Raw genomic sequence first — 26,167 nt, forward strand, 5'->3', positions numbered from 1 at the left:
GGCACATCTATCAGTCCGTCCCCACATGCCAGGGTTCTAGGGGTAACCTTAGACTCCGAACTGTCCTTTCAGGCCCACATACAAGCCCTGTCCAAATCATACCGCCTTAGCCTCTGCAACATTTCCAGAATACGCCACTTTTTAACTAATGACACAACCAAGCTTCTAATTCACTCCCTGGTCATCTCTCGCCTCGACTACTGCAACTCCCTCCTCATTGGATTACCTTTACATAGACTGTCCCCCTTTCAGTCCATAATGAATGCCGCTGCCAGACTCATCCACCTTACCAGCCATTCAGTGTCCTCCACCCCTCTCTGCCAATCCCTCCACTGGCTTCCACTTACCCAACGAATAAAATTCAAAGTACTAACAATAATTTACAAAGCCATCCATAACTCTGCCCCCAGTTACATCACTAACCTAGTCCCAAAATACCAACAAAGCCGCTCTCTTTGGTCATTCCAAGACCTCCTGCTCTCTAGCCCCCTTGTCACCTCCTCCCATGCTCGCCTCCAGGATTTCTCCAGAGCTTTTCCCATCCTTTGGAATTCCCTACCCCAATCTGTCTGACTGTCCCCTAATCTATCCATCTTTAGATAATCCCTGAAAACCCTTCTCTTCAAAGAAGCCTATCCTGCTACTAACTAACACCATCCATCATCAGCTCATCCGCCCACAGCTATTACCTTTTGTATCAGTTGACCCTTCCTTTTTAGATTGTAAGCTCTAACGAGCAGGGCCCTCTGATTCCTCTTGTACCAAATTGTAATGTAACTGTAATGTCTGCCCTCATGTTGTAAAGCGCTGCGCAAACTGTTGGCGCTATATAAAACCTGTATAATAATAATAATAATATATAAAGCACTAGTGCACATGTTCATAGTCCAAGAAATGACAGTAGGAAATAACAAAAATAGTGACCTTATATTGTGATCTTCCAAAGTGACATAAATATGCACCAAAGCCCAGCCGCCAAGAGCCCACATATTTGCGAGCGCTCTGCTCAAACAGGTTAAAATATTAGAGTAAAATATTTATTTTAGAAATAAACATTTATCACAGTTTCCATCCATAACACTCCATACTTAGTTTTCTAATAGGAAACCCTTGATTTGCCTGTATGCATCTCTAAACTCTATTTTTCTATTTTTAGTACAAAGAAAGAATGTTCAAAAAGTGACTGTTGGCAGCAAGTTATAAATATCACATCTTCATGTGCAATATTTCATATTTACCTGATTAAAAAAGAAAACAAATAAAATAAAAAACCTTTTTGCTTGTTTTCCAAATAAAAAATTAAGTTTTAGTTAATAAACTTTATAAATTAGTAAAGAAAAGTACATGTTAGCTGTTTCATTATTTCAAGTGAAGTAGGTCATGTTGTATTTTTGGATTTCAGCAATTTCTTCCTTGGGAAGTTTTTAAATAGTGAAAAATCACTGAATTTAAAGCCAACCACACAATATTATAAGAACTTAAAAGAATTCAGGCTTTATTTTGTCTTTCAAGTTGATTTCACAATGCTGCTGTGCGCTGTATAAATGGAATACACGTGTGCGGTGTTGGTCGCTTCTCAGTGGGTTAAAGACTCCTTCAAGCGAGAAAAGCTGTGTGACCTACATACCCTCTCCTCTTGCCGCTGTTAGCATAGTGATATTTGCTTTTTGAAATATCTTCCTCTTATGCCCTCGGAGCATTGCGGAAAAATGTGCCCATTAAAACAGAAAAGACAAACATTGCATATTCCCAAGACAAAACCCCCTTCTGCTTTGAATTTCCGTAATCCAGTAACGTTTTAAATGTTTTTTTTTTCATAACTTACATAACTCTGTTATTCTCCCTTGTGCGCTAGTGCCATGCATATGGCTGGTGGTTTGTGACTGCCTTTGATATCAGGTAGGGATGGCACCTTGTGGGGTCACAAATGAGTCTCAGCAATAAAATGTGACATTTTATATAAAGTGCGGCATACAGTAGGTACCACTGAAGACACATATCTGCACTGTGAAATCCAACACAGTTGGATTTCTTTGAAAAAGGTTAGTGAACGCCATAGGGCTCACCAACACCTGAGGAGTGATTACATATATTTGCATATACTAGACCAGTGGTCTCCAAACTGGGCCCGGGGGCCAGATGTGGCCCTTTGCTTGCTTTGATCCGGCCCTTGGGGCACTATTTCATCCACTGACACCAACAATGGGGCATAATTCTCCCCACTGACACCAATGAAGTGCCACAATTCCTTCCAATAATACCAATGATGGAGCACAATTCCTCCCAATGACACCAATAATCGGGCCCTATGACATCAATGATGGGGCACAATTCCTCCCACTTACACCAATAATAGGGCGCAATTACTCTCACTGAAACAAACGATGGGGTGTTATTTTTTCCCACTGATGTCAAAGCCTTAATTACTCCCACTGGCCACAGTCCGGCCCTCCTAAATTCTGAAGGATAGTAAACTGTCTCTTTGTTTAAAAAGTTTGGAGACCCCTAGACTATGCAGGCTTCAAACACTGAATACGTAAATACATAAAAAAAATATTTTTTCCCTTTTAAACCCACATTACATTTGTGGCTCAGACATTATTTTATTAAATGATCAAACTAGTCATATAATATAAAAATGACAGTCACCAAGATTAAGAACAGGACAACGTTGTCACTAAAAATTTTGCATGAACTTCAAGACTTTTCTGTAGAAAAATCTTCTACTCTTTAATTTTGGTGGCAGAGAGATTTTTTTGTTATATGATTATTTTTAGTAATTTAATAAAGTAAAACATTTGGGGGTATATTTACAATTTTCACCCAAGATTCCCACATGTTTTTAATTGTTTCTAATCAGTCACAAAATATGTAAGGCTGGGCTCAGATATATGCGAATTGGATGCGAGTTTCCCCATATCCAATTCTCGTGGGGGAACAGGTGAACAAACACTCACAGAACCCCAGGCATGAGCCCGTGGCCGCACATATGTGAACCTGGCCTTAATCTTAGGTGAAAGTTGTGGGAATATTGTGTGAAAAATGTTATAAGTAGAACCTTGGACTTCCAAAATGTGTAAAGAATTAAACTTTTTTTATATTTTTACATTTCTTTTGATCAAACAAATGTACCGTAGTTTACCTCTGTGCTATACACAGGATAACGGGATATTAAATTTTACTCACACACAGCAGAAAGAGTCAACTAAATAACTCAAAGGAGGGACACACACCCCTCCTTTTGCCTAGTCGATACAGTGACATCTAGAACTATAGCCCAGCTGTACAGCATACACTGAACTATGGAAGCACCATGTACTAAATTTTTATTTGCAAAATTATCAAGTAAAGCATTCTTACAAATAATATCATTTATACACTATAAACTTAAATTAATTGACCAAAAAAGGTTTCCTTGTAGTGCCATCCCCAGCACCCAGGACACATGTCCCAGGTCTTCTTCTGGGTGCTACGGGTTTGTAGTGTTGCTATTATATCAGTGCTATTCTATAATCAATTATACTTTCATTTCTATATATAAATACTAATATAATTTATACTGTACAGTATATGTATATATGCTTTACCGAAAGTTGCACAAAAGTGGGCATAATTCATTTATTAACTTACATAGGTTATTCAAATTTTAGATGGTGGTAGAATAACTCTTCCTGTACTCAAAGATACTTCTCAGCATAGTCTCCATCCAGGCTATGCATGTGTGCCATCGTAGAGAGGGCTTTCACACCAAGCCGCCCATATCGTCAGCGGTAAAACGCCGCTATTTTTATTTATTTAATTTTTTTTGGATTTGCAGCGCATTTCGGCTGCTAGCGCTTTTACCCCCGCCAGTGGCTGAGAAAGGGTTAAAACCGCCCGCAATGCACCGCAATAGCAGCGTTTTTCCGGCAGTATAGCCGCGCTGCCCCATTGATTTCAATGGGGAGCAGCGGTGGAGGAGTGGTAAACACACCGCTCCTTCACCGCTCCAAAGAAGCTGCTGGCAGGACTTTTCCTGCCGTCCTGCAAGCACACCGCTCCTCAGGCTTTCACACTGGAGATAATGGTGCAGCTGCTTGAGGGCGGATTGCAGGCGCTATTTTTAACGCTATAGCGCCTGCAAAACACCCTCGGTGGGAAAGGGGTCTAAAGCGAACTCTTGAAACTTCCTTGAAAAAAATATAAGGTGTGCACTGTTGTACCCATTTCTTCACAGCCACTTCCATCTTGTCTGTGTCATCAAATTATTTTCCTTTCCCTCATTGGACTGAAAAACATGTGTGCACTGCTCTTGTCATTAGTGTCATCGCCATAAACAGTCTATAGCTTTCTGTGGATTGCGGCCCGACAGCCTGCACCCTAGTTTTGTCAATAACTCAAAGACAGCATGTTGCTTCTGCTTGGAATCCATTATTTACCTGCAGCAAAAGAGAAGGTTTACTATAGAGGAAGAGTTACTCTACCAACATGTGAAATTAGATTATATATATATATATATATATATATATATATATATATATATAAAAAATATTAGACTCAGATCTGATTCAAATAGAGCTTTTTAAAGGCCAATGGCAAGCACTTTAAATCAGGTCAGGCTAGATTCTGAGGTGTTTTTGGTATCTCTTTGGTGGGCCAGAGTACTAATGGCTCAGGCTTGAGTGAGTTCAATTGCAAAATGTAAAGAGACAAAAGAGAGAGAAAACAGCAAAGAGAAAGAAGAGAAAAGTGGAAAGAGATCATATGAGAAAACAAACAGCCAAGTAAGCAGAGGGATGACCTCATCCGTCTGCTGCTGCTTTTTTTACGCTCCAATTTACAGCCTTTGGGTGGAGAAAGGTCGCCATTGCATTTCCACAATATTCCTTTTTTATTTACAATTAGCTATTTACCTTGTTATCTGAAAAAATACAATAAAGATTTGATGAAAAAATGGTAGGTATTTTGGAATATTGCAAATTATTGATGCACAACAGGAACAAAGATTGAAAAAGTGAAGAATGTAGATTGCAGATACTGTACATTGTAAACAAATGCTTCCTTCAGCGCTGTGACATAAAGTACAGAGAGAGAGGATGTCACAGTGTGATGAGATTCAGAATCAAAGGCCGTATCAGCAGGTCCACCATACAGAGCCGCATTTGACCCAGAGCATTTGTCATCCTGACACATGAAAGGATGAGTCCCTCAGATTGTCAGTTTTTTTTAGACAGGTGTCATGTGTTAAATGTTTCATGAATATTCAAGAAATTCAAACACAAACATACACTTTGACAAGCCAATCCACACAAAAAAAAATAAAAAATTCAGTGAATTGCTGATTCTGTTTGGGACAGCATATTCTAAAAGTTAAAAAGTTCTATTTATTTAATTGCTGCCAAATTCAGTCAATTTTTCAGCAAGGTTTTGTAGGAGGGCTGTCCTGAAATTCATAACATTCATAAAATTTTTGTTAAAATACAGGAGTCGTTAAAATTTCACATGTTGGTAGAGTAACTCTTCCTTTGTAGTAAATCATCTTAATTTTCATTGCAGGTGAATGATGGATTCCAAGCAGAAGCAATGTGCCATCATTGAGTTCTTGACGAAGGAGCGGTTCAGGCTATCCAACATCCGTAGAAGGTTACAGAATTTTTACAAAGATGACACCATTGACAAGAGAAATGTTTTGTCACTGGTGACTCTGGTCAATGGTGTCATCTCTGTAAACATTCATTAGCCTTCTGTGGATGTCAAGCAGCCTGTAACCCTCCTCCGTCAAGAACTCAGTGATTGCATGTTGCTTCTGCTTGGAAACCATTATTTATTTGCAATGAAAAAGAAGAGTAATGCCCCATACACACGATCGGAAATTTCGCCAGCAAAAGTCCAGTGTGTATGCTCCATCTGACGTTTGCTGGCGGAATTCCTGATCGTGTGTATGGGGCATTACTCTTCTTTTTCATTGCAAATAAATAATTGGAAATTCCGATTGTCTGTACCAATTCCAACGCGCAAAATTCCTACGCATGCTTGGAAATAATTTTACGCATGCTCTGAAGCATTGAACTTAATTTTCTCAGCTCGTTGTACGTCACCACATTCTTGACGGTCCAAAGTTCAGAGATTTTGTGTGACCGTGTGTATGCAAGTCAAGCTTGAGTGGAATTCCGTCGGAAAAGCCATCCAAGTTTTTTCCGATGGAAAATCCGCTCGTGTGTATGGGGCATTACTGTAGAGGAAGAGTTGCTTTACCAACAACCTATGAAAGATTTTATGCCCATTTTACATTACTTTAGGTACAACCCTTGTATAAGACTGTAGTGCTATGTCACATGACCTCTGAACTAAGGGGGCGGTGGTGCTCATAACCAGTGAATACATACAGTTTTCAGGCTTGGGTATAAAGTGGGTCTAAAGGTATACTTTTTTTTTGTTACCTAATTCTCTGTATTAAGACAAAAACATTCTGTGTGCTGCTCCCCCCTCCAGCTCCCCTTGTACTTACCTGAGCGCCATCTTGATCTGGCACTGTGCCTGAGAGCAATGTCTTTCTCCGCTCTTTCCCTCCTCATAGGGCAGATTGATAGCAGTGGGAGCCATTGGCTCCCCCTGCTGCCAATCAAATCCTGTAAAGAGGGAGCAGGAGGGATCTAGTCTGCAGGTGTGCCACCATAGGAAGCAGCACACCAAGAATAGGAGGAGCAAGGAGCACTGGTGGGGGGGCCCTAGAAGAGGAGGAATGGGGCTGATCTGTGCAAAACCATTGTAGAGAGCACGTAAGTATAATATGTTCATTATATAAAAAAATTTAAATAAATTACCGTTCGCAATCACTTTAAGAACACATATAAATAGAGACACCATTATCTACATAGATTTAGCTAGTGAAAATGTGTAGTTCTATTAAAAAAAGCCAGGATGAAATTATGAGCTACTTAGTTGGGACAGTGCAAAGAATTGCTGTGACCTGTCCAGCAAGGTATACTCAACTCCCTAACCAGTCCCTGATGCAGGAATCCACCCTGGGTAAGCTCTAGTTTGATATAATGTAGGTAGGTACCTCGGATGGATACTCTGCTGCAGTTAAATGACACCTCTTCCAGTCTGGGACTAAACAGTGAGGGTGGTTATGCCGTGCAGAGCAGCTCGCAGCAGGGGTCCGGTGCGTCTCTGTTCAACGTTTCACATCTGATTTCGGTCCAGACACATGAACACTGCAACACAACTGATTGTCACCTTGTGCTGCTTCTCCCTCTCAAAGTCTGAGCTCTTCTGTGCAGGGTATTGCAAGAGGCTTATTCTAAGTCAACTTCAATTGCTTACCCTGCTTTAAATAATACATTTACTGATATATTAATGAATACGTAGCTCTGATAATTTGTATCTTTTTAATCTGCCTACAGCTTAATAAAACAATGCAACCAATTATTGCAGTCAAGGAGACACTAGTACGGGATATTCAGTTACTAAAGAAGAGACCACATTGTTGTTTGTAAATGGTCTAAAAATTCTAAATTATTTTATACATAGTTCAAATTATAATAATGTGCAAAGACGGAATCTATTTTTGTTCCTTGGAGTCATAACATTTCCTTTCTTTACAACCCAAGAGTTTCAGATAAAAAGATTATTATCAGCTATTGTGTTACATCTTGTCATTTTGCACTTAACTTCCAGTGGATGAGGGCTGTAGGACTAGACATCATCTTGGAGACAATTCTTTAACAAATTGAGTAGGAGATAACACACCCATGTAATGTACACCTAACCACTTATAGATGGTAAGACACAATGGGGTTGATTTACTAAAGCTGGAGAGTGTAAAATCTGGTGCAGCTATGCATAGAAACCAATCAGCTTCCTTTTTTTTTTGTCAAAGCTTAAAAGGAGAAGTCCAGCTTGAGCTCGTTTGACTGGGCTTCTCCTAAGGGTCACAGGAGTGCAATTCATTTTGCACTCCTGTGACCCATTTTCAGCAGAGAGCGGGCTGAAGTCCACTCTCCGCTGACGTCACTGGAATCAGTCCAGGCACCGCGTCATCACGACACTAAAGTCTGGATCCACCAGGTGCCTGGACTTATATCGGTGGTGTTCGATTGCTCGGTTCTCAGTGCAGAGGCGGCGAGGGACACATTCAGCATTGGACTGATGCTGCATCCACCTAGGTAAGTATGATTATGGGAAAATATTTTTTCCCATACTTCTCTTTTAATTGAACAAGCTAAAGTTAGAAGCTGCACCAGATTTTGCCCTCTCCAGTTTTAGTAAATCAACCCCAGTTGCAAAATTAAAACTGTAGCGATAATAATGTGTGGAGGACAATCACATCCAAAAGTTGAAGGAAAAGTCTTCCCAAGGCTGATCATTCAGTTTTGGAGGAATGACAACAAATTTAGTCACACACTAGATTTTTCTTAATCGAAGAACCTATGTGAAAATATTCTACAAGAATCGGGATCAGTCCGGTGACATTGCGTTTGTGGAAGGCATGCTGGAGAGCATAGTGGTGGCTTAATTTTCAGTTTTGAGCTCTATGGTCTTTATGTTTTAGGTTTAATAAATCATGAGAGGCTTTCTTATTTTCTCTTGATGGCCCTGTGGCACTATTCCTATTGCCAGGGCTTTTTTTCAGCGGGGACATTGGGGAACGCAGTTTTGACAGTACTGAATGTATGAAAAAGAAATGGGTGCTGGTGTGTGCTACAGGATCTATTAATCCTGGCTGCTGGGGATCTATTGTCACTGGAGGGATGTATTTTTGCCAGAGGGGCAGGTCTATTATTGCTGGTGGGGGACCTATTGTTGCTGGAGCTGAGTCTTCTGTTGCTGGGGGGTAAGTTTCTCCCAGTACCAAAAAAGGGGTGGTACTGGGAGGTGGGTAGGGGGTGGAACCAAAGAATGATGCTCGGATGTTGGTAGGGGCAGAGGCAAGGGGATACTTGGAAAGAGGGAGTTCCTGCACCTACTGTCTGAGAAAAAAACCCTGCTTATTGCCAACAAGAATCTTAAAGGGACAGAGTTACCTTTTAGACCGTATTGATGGGGATCCAGTGCATAGATTTTAAAAGAATAATGGAGTGTCGACCACATTTGCGGTAGATTCAGCACACCATACATTTGCATAGAAAGCACAGTTTGAAGACACATGCACCTTTTCTTTTTTAATTAAGAGCGTGGGTGGCTTAGATTCCCTTAAATGCACAGAGCATTTTATATCACATGGACTGACTTATTATATTAGCACAACATTTACTGTAGATACTATCACATATTGATATAGTGAATATTAGCGCTGTCTTCCTTAGCAAAGGACTTGATTCACAAGATTAAGTATCAGTCTGATTATCCAAATAAATGGTAGTGTATGAATCTAAAAAATAATAGGCAGTTTTTTTTCAAATGGAGGGACATTCAGGAAAGATAAGACACCTTGCTCCATTTATACCGGCTTTAAGACCCGTGGACCATTCAAGTTTTTTGAATGTCGTACCAGAAGCACAGCTGGGCATCTCATAAGATGTGGAACTTCTGTGCAGGGATTAGCAAAAATGCATTCACTGTGCATGAGGCCTGCAGCAGCCTTGTAGACAGTTCTCATGAAGATCATGACTGTAACCCTACGGCAGAATATCCAATATAGAAACTTGTCTAGCGAATGTCTGGAGCACAGCAGATGTGTTAAAAAAAAAACTAAAGTAAAATTACCAGAGCTGCAGATATGTCCAAATTAATTTACAGTTTCATTAACTGATGTTAATGCAAACTGTCAGCGCACCACATAGTGCTAATACACCAAATGCCAAATTTTGACTTGATTATTTGTTTTTATCTATTTATTACAGCAAAATTATTTTAAGGTATGGTGCACCCATTTATGTAATATTTATTTTTAGATATATATGTGAGCATATTCAGCTTAAAGCCCATTTTAAACCTAAATGTTTTATTCATTTTAATTTGAAAAGGCTTGGAATGTTTTGAAGCTCTATCAGCCTTTTATTGCTATTGGGGATCTTTCCCTTTACATCAGGACAGGAAGTGATAGCAACTTTCTCCAATGGATAATGAGCACTGTCACAGAGGGGGGTGATGTCACCACTCCCAATAAACTTTTGGTACCAGCCTTTTAATGGGTATTTTCCTTTAGGCTTTTTCTGAGAAAGGACTGGAGGGTGAGAGGTAAATATAAAGTGGTCAGGGGTGGGCATTAGACAAAATTACTTTAGCTGGAAAGGGAAGAGTGCGAGGATTTTTTTTTTTAAATATCACTGCATGAGACTTTGTATACACATAATTTTATTTTAGTTTTTTAAGCAACTTTGTAAAAGAACAGTACTACTATTTAGTAGTCCCACAGCCAGTGAATGGAAGTTTTCTCTATTAAAGCTCTATCTTCTAACTTGTCTGGTAGAACCATCAGCATCCATCATTTTCAGTTGTGGTGGATACTTTCATCCCCCCATTGTATTTAAATAGAGAAGGCTTGCCACTCCAGGTGAGATAGAAAAGTCTAATGGAACTCGGTGCCCACCTCAGCTCGCCTCCGCAATCAAGACAAGAACTCAAGGGTGCCCAGGCACTCTGCTCTTGTGGGGTCATTCTTTGATGTCCCAAAAGAGGATTTTGGATCACAATCATGGTGTGCAGCCTATTCTTTTTTTTGTATCCCCCATTGCATGTTGTAATTCCACCCAGCACCTCCCGTGTCACTAACATGTACCTGCAACATCAGAGACACACTAGTGACAGGGCAGGTAAAACCGGTATCTGATAAACCAGGAAGTGTTGGATGCTGAATATTCAATTAGATCTTCCATCTATGCAAGATAGTTAAGATCTGATTTACCTGCATTTTATTATTATAAAAAAGGCTGTAAAATGATGTACCACATGATCCCTAGAGTATAGTATATCTAAGAGAATTTGAACTTTACTGGTACAAAAGAGGGCAAACACAGCAATAGTATAAAAATGCCAAAGAGTTTATTACAGATCTAAAAACACATAGAATAAAATTTCAATTGTAACCAGAAAAGGCTAATCGATAGCTATTATGCCCATAGTTACACCAAGAGATCAAAAAAGGTTGATGTGTTTCATAATCCTTGCTCCATTAGGACCCTGTATTCTTGTATATAACAACGAGCAGCCTGGATATTATTCTTGAGTGGAAAAGATATGGCAGCAGATAATCAGTGAGCAACATTATCTTGGAAGGGCCTAAAATGGTACTACACCATATTAGATACAATCCCAAAGAGAAGAATTCTTTCCCAAATGTTAGAGCATTGGATAATAATACCAGCAGGGTCTCTATTGCTGTAAAGACCCTTAGGGAAAACATAACAGTAGATTGCAGTATAATACCCAAGTGCAGATCTGTCTATGTTTCTCATCAGAGGCCAGCCAAATACTTAATAGTATGAGATGTTCTACAAATCCAGCAACTCCCAGACAGATCTAAATTATTCAAAGCAAACACCGTGCAAATGCTTACCACATGCAAAGCCATCATTTCATCATCCAAGGTCCCCTCAAAGCATCCCAACATGTACGTCTGCCACCAACACCTGGTGCTGGATTTGTGGAACCTCTCATACTATAAAGCAGCGATATGCAATTAGCGGACCCCCAGCTGTTGCAAAACTACAAGTCCCATCATGCCTCTGCCTCTGGGTGTCATGCTTTTGGCTGTCAGAGTCTTGCTATACCTCATGGGACTTGTAGTTCTGCAACAGCTGGAGGTCCGCTAATTGCATATGCCTGCTATAAAGTATTTGGTTGGCCTCTGATGAAACCCAGACGGATCTGCACTTGGGGATTATACTGGAATCTACTGTTATCTTTACACGGGTCTAAATTCAAATTCTCTTAAATATTGGTTTACCTTCAGTGGGTCTGGAAAGCAGTAGTACTGGTCTTTTTATGTTCCTTTTAATATTTTTTTATATATATATATATTTTTTTTTTGTTTCGTTTTCATAACAAAATCACTACCCCAGTTCTTCCTTCTAAAAATCATTAGTAGCCCACACATTCTATTATCATGAGTCTTAAGAGGCTTATGGCTTTGATTTATGTTTGATAATCTCTCAATGCTTGGCACCTCTAGGGAAGAGTACATTTTGCTGGAACCAACCAAATGACAAGGTTTCAGGCGGGCAACACTCCCTTCATCGCCTCGTTTGATTTATTTGCCAGTCCTCTCTTTGCTTGCAGAATCCTATGTGTTTTAACTTTTATTTAATCTGTCTTGCTCCCAGAAAGCTCCATTGAGAATCATTTTTACATTTAATAGCAAGAAGGCCGTTAGTGAATAATTAAATGCCCGGTTTAATATCAATTAAACACAGGTGCAAATGAACAATGTTGAAAAAGTTATTCAGTGATCAGTCACTATAAGGCAATAAAAATTAAAATAAATAAGTGTATAAAGAAGCAATTGTATAAATTAATGGTACCCTAAAAGCAGAATAACACCTCCAGAGGCAGGTAGTGAGCTAGTAATTATTCCAGGGCTGAGTCCACAGCTACAGAGAGCTTTGAGCAGAAACTGATCTCTAGTCACTTTTGGTCCTTTAATTCTTTTGGTGCTCCAAAGTTTTAATGTTGAACTGAAAAGGAGGTAGAAGGAAAGAGGGTTGGGGATCTCAAATACCACAGCAGGTCACGTAAAGATTCCTGGTATCCAAAACAAAATACAGCTTCACGGTTTCAGAATCTTTAAGCCGACCCGGCAACAATACAAGCACATTTTCAGATCCAGAACTAAGTCCAGCTTTACAGGTTTAGGATCTTTAAGCTGACCACTGCAGGCACATCTACAGATTCTGGTGCATCCTCCAAGCGAGTCACCAGGCCCTTCTGAGAGACCAGCTTTCATCATGGCTCTATCCAGCGAGGGACCTCCCCTGGATGTTCTCACCCTGACTTGGCTTCCTCCATACCAGGCAGGGCGGCCTCAGGACCACCTCAGTATACATAAGCCCTAAATAGGCTTTTGGGCTTAAGCACAGAGCTTCCTTTAGCAGCACCTTCTCAGGCCTCAGCCTCAGGCAGGAGAGCAAGCACATGGCCCACCCCACATATTTATATCCTCTCCCAGCATTCGCCAGTGGCTATGTACCTCTTATTGGGCTTGCTGGAAGAAATATAAGTATTCATAACTCAGTCTAGTTGTACAATCGCATACTATGACCTGTGATATCAATGACACCTACTAATGCACAACCCAACTGAGCTTAGGGAAAGGCCACAGATATAAACTGTACAATCAGTATGGGCTGCCTACAGCCCAGCCAAAAACTAAATTTACATAGTAGCCCCAGTTTAGGACCAGGGGGCTACACTTATCATGCACAATAAGAATACTGTACTTACTTTACCCTGTACTTCACCACTGCTGCCATAGAACTGTGTCCACCCGAAACATTTTTGTAACTTGATGTATAGAAAGGATGAAGGTTAGATCCGCTGAAGTTTTTTATGCTCTCTTTGACCTGTTTCAGGAGATTAGCCTTTTTTCCTGTGCTAGTTTCACGTTGGGCATTGCCATTCGTTTGACTTCCTGCCACACCCATGGTCAGTTTTACACAGATAGTGGTAACCCTAGATTCAGCCTTCTCTTACTGTATAGTCATCAGAACAGAAAGTGAGATGAACCTCTCCAGAGTAGACAACAATAAGAACACTTTGTGTAGTACAGTGGGGAAAGGTTAAAGTTAGAAACTCTGCCAGGTTTTTATTGTGGCCTCTACTCAGAGTCTCTCATCTTGTCCTGTATGGTCATTAGAACAGAAAGTTAGAGAAAATCATTTCACGTGGAATGTAGACAGTAATTACAATATGGTAGATATTCTGAACCTTACCTACTTAAAAAAAGTTTTGGCTGCTGTTCCATTTTAGAACAACTTAGCTATAAAATCTGTTATAAATAAAAAGTGACAACAATAAAATGTCTCCTGCACAAAAGTGTGATAGCCTTGTATAGATATTGCAGATAACTTCACGTCACAGGACTATTGCTTCAAGCCTTGCTGCCCTCTAGGACTGGGGTGTCCTGAAGCCACTACAAAAAACGAACAAAAGAGGGCACACCAGCCTAGTGCAATATCCCACAGCACGATACTCACAGACATATGAATTAAAAACGCTCATCGTGACACTCATCTACTGAGTTACAGATGAGTAGCTCAATGATCATTTTTAATTAATATGTCTGTGAGTATAATATATGATGATTTTTAATAAATGCTGTGAGATAATGCACTAGGGTGGTGTGCCCACTTTTGTTTGTTTTTTGTAATAACAAATGCCCTGCAAAAGAAGAGTATTAAAGCAGAATTCCAGACTAAAGCTATCTAGTTGTCAAGGTCAGGGGTCAGGCTCAGTGATGAATAGTTATAGCAGTTATTCACCCCAACCAGCATGATAAGCACACGGGCAGGTCACCCTGGTGGATGACGCTTGCTCAAATGGAGCATGGGGTCTAAGCGCCAACCGGTCTTCACCAGAATTTTTGATGGTGGATAAGGGTTTCACTGTGTGCTAGTGCTAGGCAGCAGTCCCCAGGATCACCCCACTAGAAGGTGAGAAAGCCAAGGTTCAGATGGAGCAGGTTGGAATCGAGCAAAAGCGTAATCAGTAAACAAGCCAAAGGTCAGAAACAAATGGTTGCATTTTGGGCTCAATTGGAAGTGTAGTCGAGGAACAAGCCAAAGGTCGGTAACAAATGGTTGTGAAGATACGGACAGCAGCAGGAGCGAAAGGTAGGGGATATTAGCTGGAGAGGAGCACAATAATCTGGTAAACAGGAAGTGCAGAGACATGGTGTCACATACCTGGTGATGGAGCCTGATATGCAGAGGACGGCCTCTCTTACAACTCTGACTTGGAGCCCCTGATAGAGCTGACAGGAAGCACCGAGATGCAGAGTCGCACAAGTGCCTGATGGCATCACTGAACCTGGAGCTGGATCGGAGCACTCGGCCGGGCTGTAGAGGTGTCTGTAGAAATCCCAGAGCAGTGGTAGGCAGGTAGCTTGAACAAGTAGACAACTGATCCCCACAGGCAGGAGTGCAGATGCAGCAGAAGGGATGGTGGCACCCTCAAGGCTGAAGAGAAGGCAAGTACAGGCAGGCCGGGTCATACACAACAGGCACGTCAGGAACAGGGGCTGAAGCAGAAGCAGAATCAGATTACAGGCCGGGTCGTCAACAGGCTGGCAGCGGAGTGGCAGAAGGAGCAGGCAGGTGCGGAGTGGGGGGCATGCCGGGGTCAGATTCAGGCAGGAAACAGGAACGTCAGGAAGCAAGCCGGGTCACAACAGGAACAGAAGTCAGGTAGCTAATTGCAGGTTACACAGGGAACGCTGTAGAGCAGACAGCACTGAGCCTGGAAACTGGCTGAGTTTAAATAGCCTGTTTGGGCGGACAAAGCTGTCACATGGTGCGTGCACACCAATGGCATCCTGACAGGGGCAGAGGTAATAGGTCATCTTCTTCTGCAGCCATCTTGGGTGCTGGCATGCCCTTCCTGACATGAAGAGGTAACAGGTCGTCTTCTTCGGCAGCCATCTTGGGTGCTGGCATGCCCTTCCTGACACATGGTTTGAAGCAGGACGTTTATGGGAGGAGCAAAGGTTTCAAGGTTCCCCAGAAACAAGACACAAAGCAACGTTGTCCAAGGAATCAGGCAAGGAGCTGTCCAGCATCTCAGATGGCACAGCAAGAAGAAGAAACATAGCCAGACACCACAAAGATTCCAGGTTCAGATCTGGATGCAGAAATGATGGATGCAGTGAAGTAGCAGCTAGCAGGTGGTGTGTGTCAGATGCTTGAAGTATACCTGAAGCCAAATTTTCAGTCCCCTTGGTAATAGTCGCTAACTGGAAAAATAGACGGGTAAATCTTCCATCCTCCCAGCTTCCCAGAAAGGGTTTCTAACGACACCCAAACAAAAAGTTTTGCCTTACTATATTTCCTGCAACAGAGTTGTTTTAAGCAAAAGTACTGGAAAAAAAGGCATGGTTCGTGTGTTGCCAAGCTGGTACATTTTGGGGTTTATACAACTCAGGGAGTGTCTGCACTGTATTTTTTTCCTGATTACCAATAGAAATGCATATACTGTATGCCAAATGATTGGAGTTTGTGTATTATGCAGATGAAAAATACATTTATCTGTATTTCACAAAATGTTTGCTTTTCTCTAATGATGTGTAACACAAAGACAGCTTCACAATTTTTGTCCTTTGGTCTCCATGTGTTGTATTGCTAAATTGCTCAACAAACGCTGCAGACGGAAAGTCCAGACAGGTCATGTTTTTCCTACATTTTAATTAATTTTAGGTGCAATATTTCAATGAATGGAGATTTGAAGAGCTCTGGTCTAATTAAAAAGCGGAGTATTTTTTAACAAGGGGATCTTTTGATATTACTGAATATAACCAACTACAACCGTTATCTCTTTTGCTTGCAATTAAGTAACAGTTTAATTGTAATGTAAATGCACCTAAAGGGAAACTTTTCACCAATTTAAACCTTAAAGTGTTACTAAACCCACTAAACATAAAATCAGTCTGTATATGCAGTAAAACATGCTTGTTATACTCGCCATGGAACCTAAGGCCGTTTGATCCTGCTCTGCAGTGTGTAAAAAGGCTGTTTGATCCTGTCTTCTCTGATCCTCCCGTTCTTCCACAGTCCTCAATCCATCTCCTGATAGAACACTAGCTAGGGGATAAGCTACACATGTGCAGCTTGGTGTGTATTGCTAGAGAGTTTTTGTTTTCTTTCCTGGGATTGTGCATGTGATCAGCGCAGGGCCTATCAGCACTGTCCAGACAGAGGGCCAGGGGTCCTGCAGCCTCATAGGAGAGTCAGAAGAGAATAAAAACTCCTCCTACACGCTTTAACCAGACACTGATAGAAGTCACAAGACTGCTATATACTGCTGGTGAGAAAAGGTATTTAGCAATTTATATTTACTAAAACTATTGCATTTCCATTTTCTGTGTACTGTGGGAGATCAGATATAGTGAATGCAGGGTCCTGGGTTTAGTTACACTTTAAGAGCAGTGACCACATGGTATCTACTATTATCATTGTTGCAGCTTGGAAGGATATCAAATGCAGCTCATAAAGAGGTCAAATACACATGCATAGGAAACCAGATTAAATTCAGGAGCATCTCAAACCGATGACAAATGCAAGTGAAATGCACCTTTATGCAAACTGTAATTGCTCATCTACACAAGCCTAAGCTTAAAGTGGTTGTAAAGTCAGAAGGATTTTTTATTTTTATCTTAATGCATTCTATGCATTAAGATAAAAAAGCCTTCTGTGTGTAGCAGCACCCCTCGCCCGTACTAATACTTATCGGTAATACTCTCTGGCCAGCGATGTCCACAAATGTCTTGGCCGTCCGGGACTCTCCCTCCTGATTGGATGAGACACAGCAGCGGCACCATTGACTCCCACTGCTGTCAATCAAAATCGGTTAGGCAATCAGCATAAAAAGTGGGCAAGGCCAAACCACAGCTCCATGTCTGAATGGACATACGGAGCTGCAGCTCGGCTTGGGTGCCCCCATAGCAAATTGCTTGCTGAGGGGGCACTCAACAGGAGGGAGGGAGCAGGAGCATAGAGGAGGAACCCGAGAAGAGGAGGATCCGGGCTGCTCTGTGCAAAACCACTGCACAGAGCAGGTAAGTATAACATGTTTGTTATTTAACAGCTTTGCCTGTGTGTAAATATGGTGAATAATATAAAGAAAATTAATGTATAAACAGACTATACATTAACCACTTGCCGACCGCCGCACGACGATGTACGTCGACAGAATGGCACGGGCAGGCATATGGGCGTACCTGTACGTCCCTGCCTTCCCGCGGGTGGGGGGCCCGATCGGGCCCCCCCCCCCCCGGTACCTGCGGCGGTCGGTATTCGTTCGGGAGCGATCCGGGATGAGGGGGCGGCCATTCATTCATGGCCACCCCCTCGCGATCGCTCCCGACGAATGGAAATCCTTCGTGACATCACTTCCTCTCCTGTAATGTAAACACAGGAGAGGAAGTGATGTAATCTCTCCTCCGTGTCGGTATTTTTCGTTCCGACACCGAGGAGAGAGGATCGGTGAGTTGCACCAACACGACACTTCACAGTAGAACATGCCAGGCACACTCACACCCCCCCTTTACCCCCCCGATCACCCCCCCAATTACCCCTGCCCCCCCCAGTCACAGTGACACCAATGCATTTTTTTTTTTTGCATTGGTGTCATTTGTGACTGTAATAACTGTTAGGGCAGTTAGGGTTAGCCCCCTTTAGTTCTAATGTACCCCCCTAACCCCCCCAATAAAGGTTTTCACCCCCTGTCGCCAGTGTCACTAAGGCTGGGTTCACATTGCAGCGGTTTATGAGAACGAATGTGATTCGCACCGCACTGCAGTGCAAATCACATCCGATCTCTGCGATTCGAGTTCAGCCATTCGCCGCACCCGCCGCACCAGCCGCAAATTCGCACGGGACCCTTTTTTTGGTCCGCAGCAGAATCGGATCGCATGGGTGTTCACACCATGCGATCCGAGTTTGCAGATCGCACTGCGATATGCGAACTGATCTGGGGGTGTCATTAACATTTCACTGACACTCCCAGCAGTTCGCATAGGGCAGTGTGAACTGCCGCCGGGAGGCATGCGATGCGGGAACCCGCCGCTGATTCGTGGCGTTCCCGCATCGCTCCAGTGTGAACCCAGCCTAATAAGCGATCGTTTTTCTGATCGCTGTATTAGTGTCACAGGTGACGCTAGTTAGGCAGGTAGGTATTTAGGTTCGCCGCAGCTTTTTATAGCGCCAGGGACCCCCATATACTACCGCATAAAGCCCCCTGATTGCCCCCTAGTTAACCCTTTCACCAGTGATCACCATATAACTGTTACAGGTGACGCTGGTTGGTTAGTTATTTTTTTATAGTTTCAGGGCACCCGCCATTTATTACCTAGTCTCACTAGTGTACCCCTAAATTTAGGGGTGTCTACTTTCCAAAATGGGGTCATTTGGGGGGGTTTGTGCCATCTTGGCATTTTATGGCCTTCAAAACTGTAACGCCCTTAGAAAGCCTGAAGGCGGTGCTTGGTTTTCGGGGCCCCGTACGCGGCTAGGCTCCCAAAAAGTCCCACATATGTGGTATCCCCGTACTCAGGAGAAGCAGCAGAATTTATTTTGGGGTGTCATTTCACATATGCCCATGGCATGCATGAGCAATATATCATTTAGTGACAACTTTGTGAAAAAAAAAAAAAAAAAGTTTGTAATTTTCCCGCAACTTGTGGCAAAATATAAAATATTCCATGGACTCAACATGCCTCTCAGCAAATAGCTTGGGGTGTCTACTTTCTAAAATGGGGTCATTTGTGGGGGTTTTGTGCCATCTTGGCATTTTATGGCCTTCAAAACTGTAATAGGTAGTGAGGAGTGAAGTCAAATATTTACGCCCTTAGAAAACCTGAAGGCGGTTCTTATTTTTCGGGGCCCCGTACGCGGCTAGGCTCCCAAAAAATCCCACACATGTGGTATCCCCGTACTCAGGAGAAGCAGCAGAATTTATTTTAGGGTGTCATTTCACATATGCCCATAGCATGTGTGAGCAATATATCATTTAGTGACAACTTTGTGTAAAAAAAATAAATAAAATTTTTTTGTCATTATTCAATCGCTTGAGGCAAAAAAATAAAATATTCAATGGGCTCAACATGCCACTTATCAATTTCCTTAGGGGGTCTACTTTCCAAAATGGGGTCATTTGGGGGGGTTTTGTACTTCCCTGCCATTTTAGCACCTCAAGAAATGAGATAGGCAGTCGTAAACTAAAAGCTGCGTAAATTCCAGAAAACGTACCTTAGTTTGTAGATGTGACAACTTTTGCGCAAACCAATAAATATACAGTTATTGACTTTTTTTTTACCAAAGACATGTGGCTGAATACATTTTGGCCTAAATGTATGACTAAAATTGAGTTTATTGGATTTTTCTAATAACAAAAAGTAGAAAATATCATTTTTTTTCAAAATTTGCGGTCTTTTTACGTTTATATCGCAAAAAATAAAAATCGCAGAGTCAGTCAAATACCTTTAAAAGAAAGCTCTATTTGTGGGAAGAAAAGGACGCAAATTTCGTTTGGGTACAACATTGCATAACCGCGCAATTACCAGTTAAAGCAGCGCAGTGCCAAAGTGTAAAAAGGCCTCTGGTCATTTACCAGCAAAATGGTCCGGTCTGAAAGTGGTTAAATACTCTCTCTAAAGTGGAACTTCACCTGAAAAGGGAAGTGCAGCTCATCCTCCCCCCCATAATTGAGCAGGTTTTTTTTATGCAGTGGGTACCTATTTCGGACAGGTACCCGCTCATACTCACCTAGGTAAGAATTGTGGAATTTTGCCCCCACCTGCAGCTACTGGGACAAGTGACTGTGGACCTTTGAGAAAGCGCAGCATGTCTCACTCATGTGCAGTGGGAAGCCAGCTGTAAAATAATAGGAAGTCACAACTGGCTTCCCACACGCAATATCGCGTTGCCATGGACCCAAAGATTGGCGAAGAACCAGCTCAGGTGATGATAGAGCTGGATCCCTGGGCAGGTAAGTGTCTGTATGTTAAAAGTCAGCAGCTACAGTATTTGTAGCTGCTGACTTATTTTTTTTCAACTGACTGGAGCTCCCTTTTAAAGTGTTGTAACGGCAGACTTTTTTTTATCCTAACGCAGCCCCCTTAATACTTACCTGAGCCCATCTCGATCCAGCAATGTTGCACAAGAGGCTCGGCTGTCCTGGACTCACTCTCCTCATTGGCTGAGACAGCAGCAGGACGCCATTGGCTTCCGCTGCTATCAATCAAAGCCAGTGAGCCAATGAGGAGAGAGAGGGGGGGCGGTGCTGGGCTGTAGCTCCATGTCTGAATGGGCACATAGAGCAGCAGCTCGGCTGCCCCCATAGCAAGCTGCTTGCTGTGGGGGGACTCAGCAGGAGGGAGGGGCCAGAAATGCCATGGAGGGACCCGAGAAGAAGAAGATCAGGGCTGCTCTGCGCAAAAACACTGCACAGAACAGGTAAGTATAACACGTTTGTTATTTTTAAACAAAAAAAGTCAAGACTTTAGTGTCACTTTAAGCTTTATAAGCTACATTTATCAGAATATTTTTTTTTTTTTTTTTTTTGGTCCTTTGAATTTGTGTTTGCATTTTGTATAAAACATGAAGTCACTTGGTACTCTATTGTATTATTTTCTGGAATAAAGCACTGAGAACACTCATGAGCATTTGTAGCAAGCATTTCGTGCATCTTGGCATCTTGCAGGCGTAATGGAGATGAAAACACACTAAGCACAAATGTTAATAGTCATACTTGCAAATAATTCTAACGCTGACACTAATGTGAACCAATGCCCCTATATCATATATAAAAATGCACCCCGGAGGCCCTATGAATGATTTTCTTAAATAATGGTGAAATGTTTTTTTTCCACCTCACTGATATTTTAGAAACGCTACAGGTGCGTTTACGGTGCGCTACCATAGACTTGAATGGAAGGAGTTGATAAATTCCTCCCACACTCAATAAGTAGCTTCATTTTTTGCGAACAGCAACGTGAAGCGATGCAAATAATAATGTTTTTCAAATGTGAGCTGCTCTGTCCACTGTCCCTGTCCATATTATTCATTGTAGACTACTATGCTAGGTATTTGGGGAGCGGCAAAAATGCACCCTAAACTCATGTTTCTAATACAGGTTGAACAGGGACTTATGCCGCGTACACACGTATCAGACAAACCGCCGGACTGTCCGCCGGACTTCCCGAACGAGCTACCTACCCAGTCCGCCGGACTATCCATCCTACCGCCGGACTATCCCCTTCCCCAAGGCACCCCTCATGTTGAGGGCACGCAGCCTGGTACGGCTCGCTTGTCCCCGCCCCCTTTCCTGGCCGGCCAGGTAGCGTGCTCCGATAAGGGTCTGATATGGACCTGGGGGGGGACCCCCACGCTGTTTTTTCGGCATACCTGGGGGGGGGGACCCCCACGCTGTTTTTTCGGCATACCTGGGGGGGGGACCCCCACGCTGTTTTTTCGGCATAGGGATTCCCCTTTAAGTCCATACCAGGTTACCTGGAACCGCGTTCAAAATGAGCAGACTTTTCTCCGGGCGGGAAAAGTCCATTCATTTCAAAAGTACTGCGGCCTAGCACACACACAGCCGTATTGTCCACCGAAATGGAGTCCGGCGGACAGATTGATGTGCAAAACTACTTTCTTAGTCCACCGGACTTTTGGGTAAAAAAAGTCCACCGGAGCCCACACACGGGCGGATTGTCCAGCGGACTTCAGTCCGCCAAACTTTTCCACTGGATTGTTTGATCGTGTGTATGGGGCTTTAAAGTGTTTGTATAGCCAAACTATTTTTTTTTTTTTTTTTGCATTAGAGTAGGTGTCTGGTAAAACCGAAATATGAACACATACTGTATAAAATAACCAATGCAGCATTGTGAATTGAAGCTTTTGCATAGTAATACATAGCGATAGGTGAAAATGATTAATTATTTTGATTGTTCTAAACTGTAAATGTGACATTTGATTGGTATCTATCTATCTATCTATCTATCTATCTATCTATCTATCTATCTATCTATCTATCTATCTATCTTTCTATCTATCTATCCATATCTATCTATCTATCTATCTATCTATCTATCTATCTATCTATCTATCTATCTATCTATCTATCTATCTATCCATGCAGTGAATAGAAATATGATAGTGTAACAGTTTCTCTTGATTGATATGAGTCTTTTATCTGAAACAGGTTGTGATCTTATACTTTGAACCAAGCACATTCCGATGCATACTGCTCAGATGGGTTCGGCTGCTGGGCTATGCTACCGTCTATGGGACCGTAACACTTAAGCTGTACAGGTATACACACCTTTTGTTCTTACTTTGTGTAATAATATAATCAAGTGTTATGTGAAACATGGTGTGCATTGATGTCAATGAGTATGATTTGTGCTGAGCCAAGTTTTCTGCATTTATTTGCATGCTAAGGTGGCTGTTTTAAATCAAAAAGCCTTGCAATTTGCAAAATAACTTAACTGAAGTTGACTGAGTTTTAAAGTATACATGCCACAACATATCGCATATCACCAGCACACCAAAACACAATGGGGTGGATTTGCTAAAAGCACATAGATTGTTTACTTTGCCAAAGGAAGTTGCACTTTGTAATATACACGGGACGTTCTTACAACCTTTCCTGAACGATTCAACTTCAGATAGTAACCCGCATTTAAAACATCAGTTTTGCCATGTTTACATGCCACGTTTAGCCTCATTTGCATTTAGAAGCGTTTGAAAAAAATATATATATTTCAAATTTTTTACAGAGTTACCGCGTTTAGCCGCGTTTAGGAGCGTTTTGGCTCTAAACTCAGCATCTGAACTAATTTTTTTGCTTTCCAAAAAAGGCCTCTAAACTCAGCTGCCTAGAAAGGACTATAAACGACCCTGTGTACATGTACTGATAACATAGAGGGGAGTTCAGGAGCAGCTGAAAAAAATTCCCAACTGCTCCTAAACATCCGCAGCAGCAGTGTACATGAGGCCTCATAAGGGAAACACAATGGGGTTGATTTGCTAAAAGCAAATAGTTTGCTCACTTTGAAAAGGAAGCTGCATTTTGCAAGGGAATTTTCCCCAGAGCTTAGTGAAAGAGGTGAGGCTCTGCTAACTTCCATCATACAATCATGTGCGTGAAAAATGCTGTTTTTATATATTCCTTGCATGTGATTGAGTAATTTTTGCAAAGTGAAATTTCACCACAAAATTCTCTTTAGCCTAGTTACTTTTAGTAACTCAACCCCATTGTCTGTCCGATGAAGGTGTTCCTTCATGGCCCTGAAAACATTATTGTTGCTTCCATTGGGGGCTTTACAATAAAGTCAGATTGAATATTAAATCTATTGTTTGATATTGTTGCTGATCTCAGATCTTTAGTACCATAAAGTATGCAGGCTGGACTTCCAATATCTATAAATCTAGACAGTTTGCATTGAGCACTGTTAAACTGAGTGGATTTGTGTCTTTTTTCAACCAGATTAACTATGTAACTATATGAACATAAGATGAGAAATACATACACTATATTATCAAAAGTATTAGGACGCAGATGAACTTTAATGGCATCCCAGTCTTAGTCCGTAGGGTTCAATGTTGAGTTGGCCCACCCTTTGCAGCTATAACAGCCTCAACTCTTCTTCCAGAAGTGCATTTGTGAGGTCAGGCACTGATGTTGGAATGAAAAGGTCTGGCTCACAGTCTCCACTCTAATTCATCCTAAAGGTGTTCTATCAGGTTGAGGTCAGAACTCTGTGCAGGCCAGCCAAGTTTCTCCACCCCAAACTCGTTCAAAGTTGGAAGCATGAAATTGTCCAAAAATGTCTTGATAATCTGATGCCTTAAGAGTTCTCTTCACTGGAACTAAGGGGCCAAGCCCAAGCCCTGAACAAAAAAAAACCTCACACCATAATCCCCCTCCACCAAATGATTTGGACTAGTGTACAAAGCAAAATCCATAAAGATATGGATGAGCGAGTTTGGGGTGGAGGGACTTGACTGGCTCGCAGAGAGTCCTGACCTCAACCCGATAGAACACCTTTGGGATGAATTAGAGTGGAGACTGCGAGCCAGGCCTTCTGTTCAACATCTAAGACTGGGATGCCATTAAAGATCATGTGCATGCAAAGGCAGGCGTCACAATACTTTTGGTGATATAGTGTATATGCAAATCACAACTTTTCCTGTGAAATTTATCTTGGCCCCATCCCTATCACCTTCTAAAATGACCTTATTCAACTATACATAAAGAGGTGACACAAACGTCTCTTCATCTTCTGATTATTTCGCCATTTGCTACCTGTGTTTTTTTCATCATGTTGAGTTTGCATTGACCAGATACATAACGTGCTTGATTTAAAGCAAACCTGGTGAATTCTAACCCTGTAAATTATGAAAAATAGATAACTGGAGGTAGCAAAAATACATCCAATTATATGTCTTTCTGTGGATTTTGGTAGATAAAGTTATATGCAAAGTTTTACATTAAAAGTCAAGATTGGTCTGTTACACCCAGCCACCTAAGCAGCTCTTTCAAGTTGTATGTATGTATGTGTATATATATATATATATATATATATATATATATATATATATATATATATATATATATATATATATATATATATATATATATATATATATATATATATATATATATATATATATATATATATATATATATATATATACCAAGCTCAGCCTTTATAGTACAGTCAAGGTTTGCATATTATTATATAGTGCCCACAGTTAGTGTAGCACTGTACAAATTGGAGACAGTACAGTTACAATACAATTCAATACATGAGGAATCAGAAGGACCTGTAGAGCTTACAATCTAAAAGGGAGTGGCAAGTGATAGAAAAATGTAATAACTGTAGGGGGAGGAGGGAGGACAAATGGAGAAAATAAAGTTTTCACCTAATCACCTAAAGGTAGATAAAGTAATCATATAAACTCAACTGTCCATGTCCTTCAGTGTACTGGTGGTTTTGACATGAAGGTTTCCCCTGAGGAGCCTATGTCAGCAGGGTTACATTACTTAACGTTATCCCCCTTTCCACACACTCCTAAGGCTTGGTTCACATATATGCAAATTGAATGCATTTTAAACTGCATTGAATTCACATGACATATGCAGTAAGAAAAAAAAAACTTTTGTGTGTAGCAGCCCCCCAGCACCCCCTAATTACTTACCCGAGCCCCTTCTCTTTCAAGTGATGTCCACGAGTGTCTAAGCCATCCAGGACACTCCTCCTGATTGGCTGAGACACAGCAGCGGCGCCATTATTGGCTCTCGCGACTGTCAGTCAAAGTCGGTCAGCCAATCAGGGGAGAGAGAGGTAGGGCCAGGGCTCTGTGTTTGAATGGATACACAGAGCTCTGGTTCGGCTTGGGTGCCCCCATAGAAAGCTGCTGACTGTGGGGGCACTCGATAGGAGGGAGGGACCAGGAGCAGAAAAGAGGGACCTGAGAAGAGGAGGATCAGGGCTGCTCTGTGCAAAACCAACTGCACAGAGGAGGTAAGT

General features: G+C 41.8%; 1 protein-coding gene across 1 annotated transcript in view; it reads left to right on the top strand.

Annotated features, from left to right (window-relative positions):
* Positions 1-26,167, top strand: part of GPR158 (G protein-coupled receptor 158) — a 378,250-nt gene that overhangs the window by 319,913 nt on the left and 32,170 nt on the right. Inside the window, exon 6 of the mRNA XM_077490989.1 lies at positions 22,834-22,943. Within this exon, the coding sequence (XP_077347115.1) occupies positions 22,834-22,943 (110 nt within the window). The remainder of the gene's footprint in view (positions 1-22,833; positions 22,944-26,167) is intronic.

Source organism: Lithobates pipiens, unplaced genomic scaffold (genome assembly GCF_037356315.1).
Source record: "Lithobates pipiens isolate NorthernLeopardFrog02 unplaced genomic scaffold, aLitPip1_a1.2 Scaffold_19, whole genome shotgun sequence".
In the NCBI taxonomy this organism is placed as follows: domain Eukaryota; kingdom Metazoa; phylum Chordata; class Amphibia; order Anura; family Ranidae; genus Lithobates; species Lithobates pipiens.